General features: G+C 39.3%; 1 protein-coding gene across 1 annotated transcript; it reads right to left on the reverse strand.

Moving 5' to 3' along the window:
- Positions 1-219: 219 nt before the first annotated feature.
- On the reverse strand, positions 220-15,314 carry CRLF2 (cytokine receptor like factor 2). Its single transcript, XM_057411592.1, is given in 9 exon segments — positions 220-886; positions 889-1,072; positions 2,099-2,183; positions 4,140-4,254; positions 5,933-6,095; positions 6,802-6,941; positions 8,496-8,668; positions 9,393-9,504; positions 15,149-15,314. Coding segments are annotated over 9 exon segments (1,134 nt in total). The 5' UTR covers positions 15,225-15,314; the 3' UTR covers positions 220-800.
- Between the last annotated feature and the right edge of the window lie 2,013 nt (positions 15,315-17,327).

Raw genomic sequence — 17,327 nt, forward strand, 5'->3', positions numbered from 1 at the left:
ATAAATGCAACTGAGTTAAACATAAATATTGATCAAAATTAACTTTAGCTTTCTAGAAGAAGTTGCTTAGTCATGCAAAGACTGTAAGATGCTAAGGTCCTGACCTCAGAGGAGGCTTATGAAGCCTTGCTGTTGTGGAAGAAGCTGCCTACTTGCAGGATAAAATGTGATTCGGTACTGTACATCCTGAGCCTTCTGTTCTTAGACATGGGGCTTATTCCTTATAAAACCTCTGATGCCTGCAGTGCAGCACAGGGATCACAGTGGGAGAAGCAGCTTACAAAAGCAAGCACTTCTAGTCTAAGGAGTATCCTATCACTGCATTCCTATCACCGTATCCTATCACTGTGCAAATGAGCAGATTATGGTCCGGTCTTCATGAAACAAAGACCATTAGCAGAAAAATCCCTTTATTTCTCTTTTGTTGGGAAAGAATAACAGTTCAGTTTGCATTGCTCTGCGTACTGCATAAGCACAAGGACTGAGTCTTGGCTCTGTGAACCATATTACAGAGGAGCTCTTGTTCTCTCCTGTCCATCACAGGAAAATGTGGCTCTGTTTAGTCTAAGAAACCCCAATCAGAACAATAAATCTTACCTCTGTAAATTATTAGGACCTTGTTTCAAACACTGAGCCTACCCAAATGATCTTAAGTGCTGGGAAAGTGCAGATTTGAAACCAGATAACACAGCCTTTCTTGATGCAAATTTACTCATGACAACCTTTTGTATTTAGCCACACCCCTAAGCTCATCAGGATCTTTCATGTACTTTCCTAATAATTTCTGTATTATGTGGATTTTATAAGATCACATACATGTCATCATTCATTAAAATTTGGAAGCCAGCAAAAGAAGCTATAGTGTTGGACATCGGCATCAGACAGCAAGCTGAGCTTCTTTGGGGTCATTATTTTCAGCTGCTCCCGAAAAAGTGAAGGTTTTTTCTAGAGGCCTGTGTTCCTTACTTTTCTTCTCATCTTCTTGCGGGCTTTCTGCCTCGGTGATGCACTCTGGCTCTTCATATTCTAGCTTGGTTTGCACCACTGCATGATCAGTTTTGTCTATCCATTCCTAGGAAAATGAAAATGTTGATGTTGGCAGGGACTGAGATATCAGTCAAAAGAGACCTGGTTGCACAGACACCGATTTTCCTTTAGATATGGCACCTTTACAGGATAAGCCATAGTGAAGAAGATTAAAAGGAAGCAATATAGAGAAGCAGGATATAATATAGCAGGACACAAGTAAAGCAGACTAGCAGTAAAGCAGACAGGATTCCACAAATGCATACAAACTCTTATTTGCTATTGAGACCACGTTAAATACAACTTCATATTTAATCAGGGCCTTTAAGAAACCTTGAATGTGTTAAACACCTGGCATTCCTTCCTTGAAGGACTCATGCATTCTTTGACCCACGTCCTGACTTCATCTGAATTAAGACTGAGCTTACATGGAGATTTAGGCAACATAGCTTTTCTGTATTAAAACTTCAGTATTAATTTGCATTTCATTCTTTCTTCTTCAGTTTCAGTTTAAAGCTATCTTATATATAGAAAGTTTCATTTTGCACTGAAACATTATTACTACTCTCTGATATTGTCATTGGGTTTAAAGATGTAAATATTTGACTTGTCTCCACTTAGAGGAAACTTAATAGTAATTAAGATAAAGGCAGCCCAATTTAATACAGAAAAATATATCACATATGCTATGTAATGAACTCAAGAACAGTAAGAAAACGAAAGCAAAAACTGTGGCCCATACATTTGACATCCTTTTTGTGTCTAAAGGTTTAGCACCCATACACCTCTGTGGCTAAGAGAGGATGCTGCTTACTCATGCCTCCAAAGGCATGAGTGCCAACGCTGGTTCAAAAGTAAGTATCACAGCACTTCACAAACATAAAGCAGCACTGCACTGATTGTATGAGCTCTGGTATTCGTTCTGTGGATCCTCTTGGTGATGTCGCATGAGGGGAAGGGCTTTTTTCTTGGGTCAGAGACTGGGTTTTCTTTGCGGAGCAAGTATCAGTATTTACTTTTAAATTATTCTCAACACTGCAGAGATTACAGACTTGCTAGGATAGCAATGTACCTGGAAGTTTCCATTATAGTCACTGAAGAGATCATCAAATATGTGTTTTGGGTCTGGTACAAAAGGCATGACTGACTTCTGAAGCCTGCAAAGAGGAAAATAAAATACAAATTGACTTTTGTTGTAGTGTAATCATTCATACAAAAGTCTAATTCAGCACATTTCTGTAGCCACAAATATATTTTATATGACAGTACTCTAAGCTTGGGTTTTTTTGGATGTGTTTTAAAGTCAAAAAGCAATTATAACAGTGTGATAAAACCATGAGGCTAAGAGTGACTGTTCTGCTAGATTTCCAGCCAACCCCATCCTAGTGAAATCTGATCTTTATACAAACTTCCAACTAGCCGGTAAGTGCAATTCTGCTCCATGCAGTAGTCAGAGATTTACGTTCCCTGGTGTCGTGGTTTAAACCCAGTCAGGTAATTCGTTCGCTCACTTCCCCCCCTTTCTTTCCCTCCCCCTGCTCCCGGCGGGACAGAGAGGAGAATCGAAAAGAATGCAACTCCCACGGGTTGAGATAAGAACAGTTTAGTAACTAAGGTATAACACAGATCACTACTGCTACCACCAATGATAATAATGATAAAGGAAATAACAAGGGAAGAGAATACAACACCTCAGCACCAGCTGACTGATAACTCGCCCCCAAGCCCGACCAAGCTCCGACCGATACCTCCTCCAACCCTGCAGTCTCCCAGCCCTTCTGGCTAACTCCCAGTTACATCCTGGGCATGACGTGCTGTGGTATGGAATACCTCTTTGGTCAGTTTGGGTCAGGTGTCCTGTCTCTGCTTCCTCCCGGCTTCCCCTCCTCCCTGGCAGAGCATGAGGCTCACAAAGTCCTTGGCCAAACCAAAACATCGCTATCAGCTCTGTTCCCGAGCCGAAAGTCAAAACACTGCACTGCACCAGCTACCAAGAAGGAGAAAAATGACTGCTACTGCTGAACCCAGGACACCTGGTCACATTCCCCTAGACATGAACTTGGTGCAGAAGCCAGCTGTACTGGATGACTTAGTGAACGCAAACGCAAACATGAAACATAGAATTATAGGAGAAAAAAACTCAATTTATGATCTGAAGAGTTTACCAGAGTCCAGCATACTTTCAACTCTGAAGATAGGGAGTTTTTGGGTTTTGTTTAATTTTCTCTCAAAAAGGCCAAACCTGGGGCCCTTGCAGGGTTCTTTGCTATTTGGTGGGTTGTTGTTTTGTTTTGTTTTTTTTTTTTTGAAGTCTAGATTCTAAACTTGAACACAGTCATTCAACTGCAAATCCAAATATTGATACAGTCTTATTAAAGTCAAATGCATGGAAGCTTACTTCAGCCTACAGCAAGCAGACACTGAGTCTCACGAAAATTGTATAAAAGAATGTCAGTTCATAAGAAATAACCAAATTAATTGCCTTTTCATAATTTAACAAGATTATTGAAAAAGAGAAGTAATTAAATGGAAGAGACAGAATTTTATCCCGAAATATTGTTTTTTAACAGAGCCGTTCATTTTTTTATAATTTAAGGGATTAGTTTTTGGAAGGCCAGTATACATTATCCTTCAAATAGTAATAAAGGTACTGACTTCCACATAGAATCATACAATCATAGGATCATAGAATCATTAGGGTTGGAAACGACCTTAAGATCATCTAGTTCCAACCCCCCTGCCGTGGGCAGGGCAGCAAGGCCTCGTCCAACCTGGTCTTGAACACAGCCAGGGATGGAGCATTCACAACCTCCCTGGGCAACCTATTCCAGCTCCTCACCACCCTAACAGGAAAGAATTTCCTTCTTATATCCAACCTAACTTCCCCTGTTTAAGTTTTAACCCGTTACCCCTTGTCCTGTCACTACAGTCTCTAATGAAGAGTCCCTCTCCAGCATCCCTATAGGCCCCCTTCAGATACTGAAAGGCTGCTATGAGGTCTCCATGCATGACTTTATCAGATAAGAATTTTGGTGCTAAGAGACTTGATCCTGAATCATAACTCTGTTTTTATGACATGGCTATTTATTAGTAACCAATAAAATTATATTTACCTCTGCCATTGACACAGAAGAATCAAGAGGATAAGCATCATTAGAAGTACTGCCAGCAAAAAACTTAACACAATTACTGTGTTTGACTGAGGTTTTATATCATCACTACATGAACCTAAGAATAATCACAAAAATGTATGTGAAAAAGTTATTTTTCTTTAACAGAATTTCTAATCACGATACAACATTGAATGCTGTTAAAACAAAACAGAAATAAAAAGTTTTAAGAACAAACAAGACAAGTTCAATCATTCAATTGAAATTGAAAAGCCATCCTTCCCCAAATCTTGCAAAAGAAGAAAATTGTGTTTTTATTTATCTAAATTGACCTGGTTCAGGACAAAGGAGCAGGCTCACAGGCAAGGAGTAGGTGCATTATGAATGAATTGAATATTTCTCACATCTTCATCACATTGCATTGACAGTGATAAGCAGCTTTGTGCTAAGATCTATATTATATACACTGACTCACAATCGCCAATGCTGCTGAGATTTTACATGTAGCCTGAATGTCTTATTTCCCAAGATAAAACAAACAAACAAACAACATCTCCCCTATCTATCTCAGCAAACAAAAAGGCAGCAAACCACAAGTGTCAATGCCCAGAATGTAACTGGTGGCAGGATATCATCTAACACACAGGTATGTAAAATTAACGCATTTGTACACTTTTAGCATTCTCATTGTTTATCCTGCAGCTTTTGTAATGCCACCTCAAAACTCTACCTGCTGCTACTGACCTGCTTTCCACATAAATGCTATAAAAACTAAATGATTATTCATGCTGAAGAAACCATCCAGCCTGTTCTGCCTGCCTGCTTTCGTCAGCTTGCCAGAGAGCCACAAAGAAAGTAAGGTCTTCAGAATCTGTGAAATTTCTTGAATCCAGCTTTGTTCAGAGCTTCCTCTGATGCTAGATTGGGGTGAACAATAACTCATCAAAGTCCTGAAGTGCTTACCCCAGTGAAGGGGCTGTGTTAATGTCACTTCAGATCCAGGGGCTCCCAGAATGACTAAACAATTAGTCTGCTAGGGGCTTTTATGAGTGCACCTCTCAGAAGGTGCACAGGGTGACATCGTCTTCTGATTTCTGGCTTGCATTTGCCACCACATCAGAGGACATATTTGCAGGTTCACCATTTGCATGGTGAAAGACGTTCCTCTGGAGTTCAGCACTGTGCCTACTACTAGTGCACAGGATACACTTACTTGAGATTTCATACCAGCTTGTGTATACAGATATTCTTCAGCTGAGTAATAGCCCACTGCATGTTTGAGAACTCAGATCTGGGTACACTGAACACCTGGTAGTTTTGATAAAACCTAGTAGGTGGCATTTCGTTCTTAGCTGATATGACACGAATGTGCTGGAATGCATCTATGAGCATCAGACTTCCATGACCTCTGGTCCTGTAGTTCAACTGGATGTATTTTCAAAACAAACTGACTTCAAACTGGGGCTTCAAGGGCTTTCTTAGGGTTCAGGTTTGATGTTTACATATCTTATGTGGACACCCATGCATCACTTCTATGTCATTGCTGAACCCTAGACACAATTGTAACACAGATAATGATACTCAACTTTGCTGATTATGGCATAAATTGAGAGTGTTATGGCCCATCAGGATCAAAATGGACACCACTTAAACATGGGCATTTAGACATCCGCATGAACTTTCTTCGATAACAAAAGATGCAACATTAATTTACAGCATGTTCCCAGCGTCCCAGCCTGCAATCACCCCTTCCCCATTTGTACTTAGACAGTATATGAATGTAGCACAACTGTTACCTAATAAGGTGCCATTCATCCAAAATGTTTCTGCTTCCCAGTCACTGCTGTAATTAACTACGTTGCAGTAGGGCACTAGCCTCTTCAGTCTGACCCGGAAAGAATAGCATTTTCTTGAATCAAAGCCTTGCTCTTCAACACTGCAACACTTAGAAGTTCTGGACTGAGAAGGAAGGTGTATCATCATTAATTCTGGTTTTCAAGATGGTGCTTCAGAATACTATACCCAGTCATGGTCACAACAAGGATAAAGGATAGGCCAACCCAAAACCTCAGAACTGAATTTTAACTACTCGGAGTTTTGAGAAATTCTGTTCCTTGACTGACTCTTCACTATTCATATCCATTCCTTATGGTCTGATACTGAGTTGTAGGTCAACAATCATTACTTAGTGCACTGTTACAGTTGCATATTTACAATATGCAAAGACACTTCAATTCAAAAAGTATATACAAGTTATATTTAAGAATGGAAAGCTTAAGTCAGTTAAATAATATTTGAAATTCTTAACAGCTAATTTCTGAATAAATAAAAATTCCATGTCCTCTCTTTTCTTTCATTCTATTTGTTATTTTCTCTCTTCTTTTCTCTACTCTGCATTCTGCTTTTCTTCCAAAAGATCTTCTATTTTGAATGTATAACCTTTCCTTAGATTGTCCTCATCTCTTTGGGTAACAAGATATAACTCAAAAAATATTTTTTTCTGTCACGACAGATATCCAGGGTCTTAAAAATCCAACTGTTTTCTACTACCAGTAATATATCAAAGTATAGGATGGGAGAACAATTTGAAAACAACTCTATTTTACGTTCTCTGGAGATGCTACTTCCCTTCCAATGTTGATTAAAAATGTCACATCCAACTCACTTGCCACTGTTTGTCAAACTTGCTTTTGTATTGAAGCTCAAGTCTCAAGCACTTCACAGCTCTCTCTGGCGTATTACAGCTTACAGTAACGGTGTCATCATTCCAGAAGAAGGTCACATTTTCTGGTCGATTGGGCTTTACTAAGAAGAGAGAAACAAATTTTGCTATAGTCTCTTAAAAAGAAGTATTTTGCAGTTAAAATTATTGTTACTCTTTCCTTGATGTTTCTAAGTACTAAGTGAACAAGGTGGTCTTTCTTCTTGGAGGGTGCATTTTTGTAGCTCACCTGCTTATTAAACATCAAAATGGAGTTTGACATGGTGACACAGCTCACAGTTCAAGGTGCCACATTCAAAGGTAGACGCTATCTCATGTCAGGAATCTACTGCGTGTACTTAAGAGCTATAATCTCCTCATACTCCCTGCAATCAAGAGGAAGAAAGAGACTTCCTAACTGGAAAAGGACTGACAAGTTCAGTACCATAAAATCTACAAGACACAATTGTGCAGATGCTGGAGGCTATGTGGGGTACAGTCTGGCATCTGCAAAAAGCACTGGGTGCCTATCTGTGCACAACAGAATATACTCCTCACTATTTCAGATGAGCCAAAATGCATGCAATGGTTTGATCTATGAAGCTTGTAATCTTCAGTAGCAGAAAATACAAAGGTCAGAAGAATGTTATCTGCTCTCTCAATCCTTCTAGTTGCTTTTTTGTATTATAAAAATTCTGCCTTCCTAATTTAAAGACTGAAGTCCTATCCTTGATATTTTTGGTTTGTTACCTAACCCTTCTGAAATTCATTTTCCTATCAGTGCATATTTAATAGACAAAATTGGAAGATCAGGCTGCAGCTTTCCATAATTTGTCAGATATTGGTAAACTTATGAGATCCAAAATCATTCTCAAAGTTAGATACCATGACAGGTTTTTGTTTCATCCCTTTTGCTAAAACATTATTAATAAATGTTAATAATATATTTGGATTTTTTTCCAGATAATTCTACATTGTATATTTTCTGCATTATTTTTTCAGAAAAAAAGTTTTTCCACTTTAAATGATGTAATTATGTGAAATTCCACAAGATTTTGACAAACTAATCTCACACTAGATGTAAAATATGTATTTGGGGGCAGGAAAAACAGGAACATCTTTTCTCTACTAGTAGAAGGATGTCTTTTATTCTGTCAGACTCTACCACAGTGACTCAACTAATTTTGTTGTCATCCAATGGTGGTTTTATGACAGCCTCTTCAATAATAAGTAGTTTGCTGCCTTGCATCACATGGAAGATGAAAAAAGAATGGAAAATTGAAAATATGAGATCACACAAGCAGAACTAAGACAAGAAACTATCTAATTTTATTCATTTTCCTGATGTGAATACTGAGCAGGCCTGGACTAGATTTGTCACACCCATATACTTTAGTATTTTTGGTCTGATTTTTAAACTATGCTTTGGGACAAATCTGACTGTATCATCTCATTTAGCTGCCGCTGCACACAGGTCTGAGTAACTACTAGTAACCCCAAGGGAGGAAAATCAATATGAAATAGCTATAGTTTATTTTGACACACACACTAAGAATATTTTGTACACCAGTATAACTGATTTCTTCTTAAACTAAGGAGAACTAGAGAATCAGTGAAGACACTAGGATTACAAAAGTAGTTGTGATTTATACACTTACTATAAAAATCAGATTTTAGTCTTTTAGAAAAAAGCTCTTCACTTCCATTGTTATTCCTGATAGAGATGGCAAGGGTGGGTCCTTCTGTCTTAAAAAGACATCCAGAATTATAACCTTGATCCAACAAATATGTGGGACATGGCTTCCAAACTTTGTACGTGCTTTCATCAAATCTATGAATGAAATAATATTGGTGAATGGAACACTCTTACCAGTTAACACAAGTTAATTCCTTTTTGTTATTCTTTCTTTTTCTTTTCTTTCTTTTCTTTCTTTTTCAAATGATGCTATCAAGGGAAGTCTGCATATGGAGTTTCTTGAAGTAGCAAATTTCATAGTAGTGTGAGGGAATCCATTAGCCAAACCTCATTGACTTTCCAGCCCTGGGTTTCTATGCAGTTTAAAATAATCAAGTTTCCTTAATTTTCTAAAAAAGAGAATGACTTTCTCAAACAGATGCTTTCATGAACCTGTTTCCAAGATTGTACTGTTAAAAGTTCTTTCACATATAGTACCCAGAACGTAAAGGGAAGATCACGCACTGTGACTGTCTTAAACAAAAACGTTCAATTTCTATTAGTCATTAATGTAGTCAGTTAATAAGAAAAATATGCACATATGTGAAAAAACACTTTCAGTAGTGTAATTAGCATAAGCATTTAGCACACTGACAGGAGAGAGTCAAAACTTTCATATAATGTCTGCTGTGACTGGCTGGTCAGCAGGCTTATTTACTTGTACACTGCTGTAGCAGGTTATGAAGATGAACAAGTTTCGTTCTGGATGATGAACAAATGCTAAAAACATTTTCAGGTATAGTTCGCAGAAGAGTCAACTTAAATATTTCAGCCTACCAAAGTAAATAAGAAGAAAAGAACAGGTATTACAAATACTCACGTATAAGAAAATGACACATTCTCTCCAGGAAATAGCTCTCTTGCTTCCCATGTGATCTGCATCTTCTCATTATTGAAGTTGATTATTGTGGTGCTGATGGCATTTTTCCCACCTACCCATGACATTAACAGAGAATATGATTTCAAATGCTGTTTGTATGAGAAGCATCCCTTGACATTGGTAGGCAATCAGTATTTCAAAGATATGTATGCAATAGACTCAGATGATCATAAAACAAGAAGACATAAGAATATCTAAAATGCAAGGAAAGAGAGTAAAATAACCTAGAGACATTGAAATTAAAATCTCAAAATAACAAAATGAAAGCACGCACAATTTGTTGTGTTTGCATGGCCGAGTTTTGGTAGCAGAGGGTCTACTAGGGTAGCTTCTGTGAGAAGCTGCCAGCAGCTTCCCCTGTGTCCAGTAGAGCCAACACCAGCCAACTCTGAGATGGGCCTGTCTCTGGCCAAGACTGAGCCCATCAGTGATGGTGGTAGCACCTCTGGGATAATGTATTTAAAAAGGGGGAAAAGAGTTACTGCGCAGGAGCAGATGTACCCGGAGAAAGGAGTTAAAATGAGTGAAACAGCCCTGCAGACACCCAGGTCAGTGCAAAAGGAGGGAAGGAGGTGCTCCAGATCCCGGAACAGATCTTCCTGCAGATCACGATGGAGACCATGGTGCAGACTATGGCAAGGCAGGCTATGCCCTGCAGCCATGGAAGTCCATGGTGGAGCAGATTTCACCTGCAGCCTGTGAAGAGCCCCATGCCACAGCAGGTGGATGCCCAAAAGAGGCTGTGACCTGATGGGAAGCCCATGCCTTTGGAGGCTCCTGGCTGGAGCTGTGGCCCCATGGAGAGAAGAGCCCACGTTGCAGCAGGCTCCTGGCAGGACTTGTGACCCATTGGGGGACCCACGCTGGAGCAGTCTGTTCCTGAAGGGCTGCACTCATGGAAGGGACCCACACTGGAGCAGCTTGTGAAGACTCATGTTGGAGAATTTGATGGAGAACTGTCTCCCATGGGAGGAACTGCACGATGGAGCACAGTAATAGTGTGAGGAGTCATTCCTTATGGAGAAAGGTGCAGCAGAGATGATGTGTGATGAACTGATCACAACCCCTATTCCCCATCCTGCTGTGCTGCTTGTGGGAAGGAGGGAGGGAATTCGAAATAATAAAGCCCAGGAAGAAGGGAGGAGGGGGAGAAGGTGTTTTAAGGTTTGGTTTTATTTCCCATTACCCTACTCTGAATTGACTGGCAATAAATTAAACTAATTTCCCCAAATCAGGTCCGTTGTGCCCATGGCAGTAATTGAGTCATAGCCAACTAATCCAGGCTAATCTGTCTAATTCAGAACCCTTACCAGGTGAAGGGTGGCAACTCAAAACTCTTACTTGGACTTGGACACCTGGGCAGCCCCACTGAAAAACGCAGCAGTGAATTTTCTGTTTTTTTGGAGGGTGGGCTCCACATGCAGCGTTTACCCATTGTTCTCCAGCTGTGAGGTTACAGCAGTTGGCCCAGGTATGTGAAAGATCCACTTGCACCAATTTCTAGTGCTAAGCAAGTGATGTGGGTTGGGTTTGCATTGCAAGACTGGTCTCAGGTTGCTCAGCATTGTAGGAACGCTAGTACCTGAAGTCTGAAGGGAATTGTAAGGAAAACAGGTAAGTTTACTGGTGAAGAGTAGGTGCTTGCAGATGTCAAATGTTTAATAAATGTTTGGGAAGATCTTGTAGAATTTACCATGAAAAAGTGCCTTAATTGCTCTAAGGTGTTCGGTCAATTTGGTCAAGAAGGCTGTACAGGTACAGCAAAAAAAGGAGGAAAAGGAAAAAGGGCATTTATAACCTAGGTAGGCAACACCACTAAAGAGAAGAAAGGAGAGGAAAAGTGTAATTTGAACACCTCCAGGAGTGAAATACTGCAATGATATATGGCTTATGTTTCATTACTCCAATTTCAGCATGGTAAAATAATATTGTACTGCTTAGCCCTTCTCCATGAACTTTCTCTTACTGGGCATCATAAATAACACTTTTATTTGGTAAACTGTGTTTATAGGTAAAGTGGTGGAATTAACACAGACAGCACCTGTTCATTAACTGTGAGAGAGAGCACACAGAATTTGCTCATGATTTTATTTATTTTCTTAATACACCTGAGGAAAACAATGGTGCCAATATTTACACTGAGTTTGCCTCTCAGATACGTGCTGTGTGCTTGGGAAGCTCCTTGAAACTGCAACTATGTATCCCACAACTCTGACACTGACAACAGAGAAAGTAAAGATTTTGGTAAAGTGGTAATCCTCTCTTCCCTCTCTGTATAGGCCAAATTTTGAAGTCCTTTTTCAGGGTGCCACATTTACCCTCAATTCTAGTGTAAAAAGAACACAAGCATCAAAACCCAGAATCCCACAAATTTCCTTTAATGGGATGTTTGATCTCTTCAAACTTGCAATGAGTGTTTGGCTCTAAAGGTGAATAATAAGGAATCCAGAGGGACCACACAGAATTTCCACGCACTAAGGAGCAGATATGCCATAAAACCTGAGGGTCTGATCTGACTGGTCTGTTGGAAGGAAACAAAAGTCACAACTGCATTCTGAACCTTGGACAACACTCATTATTCTCTTTTTTCAGTCACGGTATGATGGCTTTGTACTACTTCTTAGAGGCTGCAATTCAGAGATGCACAGTAAATCCTGGGGTTGGCAATGGATATTTTTTGGATAACAGGGAAGAATATCAGTTTGGCTCCAGTCCTGCAGTGAGGACATCATCATACTGATGAACTTTGCACGTTATGAGCAGTCCACTTGACTTGAGCAGGATTACTCAGAGCACATCAGCTTAACAATACATATAAATCTTTCTAGGATCTAGGATTACATAATATGTAAGAACCTTACATATCGTGAATTGAAACTCTGTGATTTTAGCATTTAAATATAAGCTCCAGCAACTGCAGTTATTTATGTACTAAAACGGAAGCTAATGCATTATGAAATATGTTAATAATAAATAGAACCACTTAATAGAAATAAAACAGAAATTTTAATAATCTAACATATTCTCTTCTGTTCTCTAGTTTTTAAGAACTTCATATGAAATCAGTTTTTAACATAATTAACTGTGTAGGACAGAAAAGGCTTTACCAGTCTTTTATTATTAAAGACTGTGTTTCTAGAGCTCTAGTCAGAGCAGTTTGCTACTGTGCTTTCTAATTTCGTGTGTTTTGTAGCCTTTTTGAATGTAGTATGAGTTGTGTTTTGTATAAATTGTCAGTAAATATTTTCATATGTCTTTTCAACTTATAGCATGTATGTGGTGCACAATTCACATTTCTACATGGAAAGGTGCGTAGCCCAAGTGAGATTTTAAAAGTTTGGATTCAGTTGGCATCAAGTCCTCTGAGGATATGTACAGGTTATCTGAAATATGGTAACTTTTTTCTGATGATCTTTCTTTTGCCTTTAACTGAAAGGTGGTTAGTTTCCTTTCCTTTCCTTTCCTTTCCTTTCCTTTCCTTTCCTTTCCTTTCCCTTTTTTTTTTTTTTTTTTTTTACTTTTTTGAAGCATTTATACACCTATACTTCTGGAGTCAGAATCATTCATATATTTGCTTAATGGAAGGAGACAGAGAGAAATAAAATGAGATTTTTATTAATCCACCTTTAACACCATAGATGGTCCCCAGTTAATGTGCCAGCAGCTCTTTAATAATTGTAATCATTTAAAACATTCTTCTATTCATGATCCTATAGGCACACAATAGACCAAACTAACACATTCATCATTATTCATTGTATTATGATAATGGGTAGATGGAAAGGTCAAAAATATTATGAATAGGCAGTCCCTGGGCTAATGAGGTGCGGCAGCAACTTTGTGCCTGAGGATGACTTGCAAGTCTGTCTAGGTATGTAGTATGCTGCAGTGGTGTAGTACACATACCAGTACTCTGGAGCATGAGCTTCAGGAAGAATTATCCAAGTCCACATCTTTGGTAAAACCAGACTGACACTGGAAGGGCTCCACAAAAGGTTTTAACCTCACAAGTACTGCTGGGCTTTTCTCCAGAGAGGTGTGGACAATACCACTATGGTGTGTGGAGAAAGCACTTTTACAGGGGAAAAAGAAGAAATTTCCCTGAGCAAAAAATTATGCAGACACAACCATGCGCAAGAATATGAGCAAGTACATTCCACCTCCAAGCCACTTTTCACAGTTTATTACTGAGAAAAAATACTCTTGAAGGGGAGCGTAGTAAAAAGGTCGAATATCATGGAATAGAACAAAAAAAGAGAAAAAGGAGGGGCAGAATATTAATCTGCAAAGATAACAGAATGGAACATGCATGTACTGGAACAGTTGCAACCTCATTGAAGCACAACAAAGAAGAAAAACTACTTTTGATTTCCTAACACTGATGAAACTTGATAAGTAACCGCATGTTGAACTTCCACATATCGACGCACACTGTGTAGAAACCACTGGAGAGCAAAACCTAGATCTGAGCCTACAGTCCTTGGTTACCCTTAATACTACTGGTCTATCAGAACAGATTCATTATATTAATAGGAACACATGTAAGTCAAAGAGGAATTCTTTGCACACAAGACTGTTGACTTAAATGCACAGGACAGGCTGAATAGAAAACATCTTTTCAAGAAAAGGAACAAGGCAGCAAGACAATTTTTTATAGACATTTTGAGACAAGGCATAATCCTTATAATGTACAACTTTACATCCTTACAACCCATCAAACTGAGTGGGTTTTTTTTTTCAGAAAATCGCTGACCATTACTAGGTATGACAACAAATTTAAGCATCAAAACTGTAATTTTCAAAACTGTAATTTTCAAAATTTGTTCCACAAAGTCATGCCACCAGTACAGCATGCCTGTGGGTGGTTGCCATCTCAGGACAGCAAAGAGTCATGTCCTGTCACAGGAGAGCCAATGACTCACAAGGGCAATTAACACTGAAGAATCAGGTGGTGTTGCATTGCCAGAAACAGTACTTACTGTACCTAGAGCAGAACAGAGAGCTGATTATAGGCTGATAAGAAGAAGGCTTAACTTTAAAGTACCTCTTTCTCTTCATAAAATGAATGACAGGGAACTTGTGGAAAATTAACATGAGTGAATATTAGATTATCGGTCTATGTGTTGGGCTTTGTGATTTCTATAATAATCCATTTATCTTTGGCAAACTGTAAATAATGGCATTGCAGACAAGCATATGAAATATTTAGGGGTTTAATGTTTTTATTAATTTAGTGTTTAATTATTTTTTTGTCTTGATGCTTTTCAAGTGCAATATATTGCTGGATATTTTCCCAGTGTGTTAATTCTTCCAGAATACTAAGCACTGAAGTCTTACCTGAAATCTGTTTGACCCATCTTTGTTCAATGTGAAGGCTAGTCTTTTTTTGACAGTCTATTTTGTTATAACCTATGCCTTCAACAGTAAGAAGTCTTACTTAAAGAACAGACACAAGTTTAGCATGTTCTGCCCTGATTTTTAATTAGAAAATTCATAGAAATCTGTCATTATCATCATTGTTATTGGGATTTTTTAAGAATCTACTTTCATCTATCTCTGCTGGATATCAATTTCTGTTTAGTGGATTCTTTTCATCAAATTAATTAATATTGTAACACATGAAGTAAAGTATGCACAGAAATATTGTTAACTAATATATCAATTTCTTAAATAAATATCTGGGGATTTAAACTTACCAGGAGATTGTGACTGAGAAGCCACCAGGTTGCCCAGTGTGAAGAGCATTGAACATGCTTGAAAGATGAGTCTCATGGTTGGAATTACACAACAAGAGATGAGTAATCTTAATCTTTGGATTTTACTATTTGATTACTTTATACCAGAGGCTGCAGGGAACTAGAGGAAATGACTGCAGGAAATAAAACAATGACATATGTCTAGCTACAAACAAATCAGAAGGGCAGGACTCTGGAATGCACACCTTTTACATACTATGTTAAAAAAAAGCAATTTCTCAGAATATCTCTCTTGTCAGCACCTTGCTTTATCTTTTCACAGCTGTGTCAGTCAGTGGTGACAGGAGCCCTGATCCAATTGAGGGCCAGGTCATTGTACATAGCTGTGATCACGTTATTTCATGGATGAAGCACTGACCTCAAAGTGCCCAGTGACTAAGGGTAGAAGAGGTACAAACAGCCTGCCTCCCCACTTACAGATCAGGAGTTGTTCCTGCTAGCAGGTGTTTATACTGCCACTCCATATGCCTAGTGCACTACTGCTGGCTTGAGCAACTTCTTTCCCTAAATCAGAGGAAGAAGTTGAAGGTCTTTTTGTGACAGAGAGAGATGAGCTGCTAGGGGTAGGCAGGCTGTTACATAAGAGGAAGCACTAGGATGAATTTACTCCTATGTTACCTGGACACATATATGTTGATGTAGCTTCCAAATACATCCATATGCATAATATTTTATATATATATATAAGTACATATATATGGCTTGGCTTGGCTTTGCTAGCAAAGATTTGGGAAGGGCTTTACCTGTGCTTACTACAAGCATGATGACCAAGGGCATGTGGGATAGGCAAATCTGGTTGGAAAAAAGCTGCTTAGGCAATCAGGAAGTGTCCAACCAGGACTGTCATTTCCTGGGGCAATATACATATACACACACACAATACCTATACCTTATACGTCCATATACCTAAAATTATACATAGGAAGTGGGAAATAGAACAATGTTTTGCCTGAGATGAAACCTATTTCAGAACCAGCAGAACTTAAAATCTTATAATAGTCAAAGTTATCAGAGACCTAGAATCTGCAGGTCTGCAGCAAACTAGGCTATGCTAGTAGTACAGCAAGCAGGAGCAGTAGAACAGTGAGGCAAAGCAGTTGGTGCAGCAGGCTCAAGAGCCACACAGTGCACATGAGGACAGTGGGGAGTCTTCCCTAGACTAGCACCAGTCCAGACCCATGAGATGAATGCCTGTTAGCAGTCAGAGTCTGCTAGATGCCCTCCTGGATCACATCTTCTAGTCTAGGCTCACCCAAGAGAAATCCAGGGCTCCACTGTGTGAGCAAAAGCATGGGGATGATTTGAAGATTCACTTCACAAAGTTGGTCCTAGTCTGAACTAAGTCAGTGTGGCCCTAGCCTTCTGTTCTTATCCAGCAGGATTTCAGGAAGATAGTCCTGAGTGAAAAAGCACTCTTCTCTGGGCTTAATAGCTTCTTCCTTCACGTCCTGGTAAAGGTATGCAGTTTACTTTTCTATGGATACATGAAACAGGCAAGTGCACCCCCTCCCTTCAATTCAATTCTCTATTATGCATCACACAACACAAGCTGCTCCATGAAATCGAGAGGCAAAAATATAAATGGTAGACCTCAATTCCTATCTCTGTTTCCTAGGTGGCCTCAAGGTTTTTCTGTGCTGGCATCAGAAAAAATACAGGAACCTTCTTCTTACGGAGAGACATGCTTGGGCAGATGAATGACTCAGTCATGTTGTATGCAAAGTGGCCTTTGTGTGCAAAGGCACACACACAGTCCTGCGTTCTGGAGACCTCTTCTCCTGCACTACATTTTGCCTCCAGTTTCTCAGATGGGGAGAGTAGAAGTTTGTCTGCCACACATGGTACACACAGGTAGTAGAAGTTTTTCTGCCACACAGGTAGGGAGCTGGATTATGGCTGGAAATGCACCCAGATGTGCTTCCATGATTTCTGTTTAGGCTTATTTTCATTCCTCTCAGAGCCTTCCCTAACATATTCTCTGGCCTTTTTAACCCAACAGTACTGCTTGCCAGCTGAGACCAGTACCAGCTTTGTCACATCATCAAAGTCTCCAACCAGGTGTTGTGATCTAGCTGTTTACTTTTCTTGGGCTGGCTACTTTCGTTGCCTTATCCATTGC

This window comes from Pezoporus wallicus, unplaced genomic scaffold (assembly GCF_028554395.1).
Source record: "Pezoporus wallicus isolate ANWC-B61680 ecotype Strahan unplaced genomic scaffold, APGP_CSIRO_Pwel_v1 contig_2372, whole genome shotgun sequence".
Classification (NCBI taxonomy): Eukaryota; Metazoa; Chordata; class Aves; order Psittaciformes; family Psittacidae; genus Pezoporus; species Pezoporus wallicus.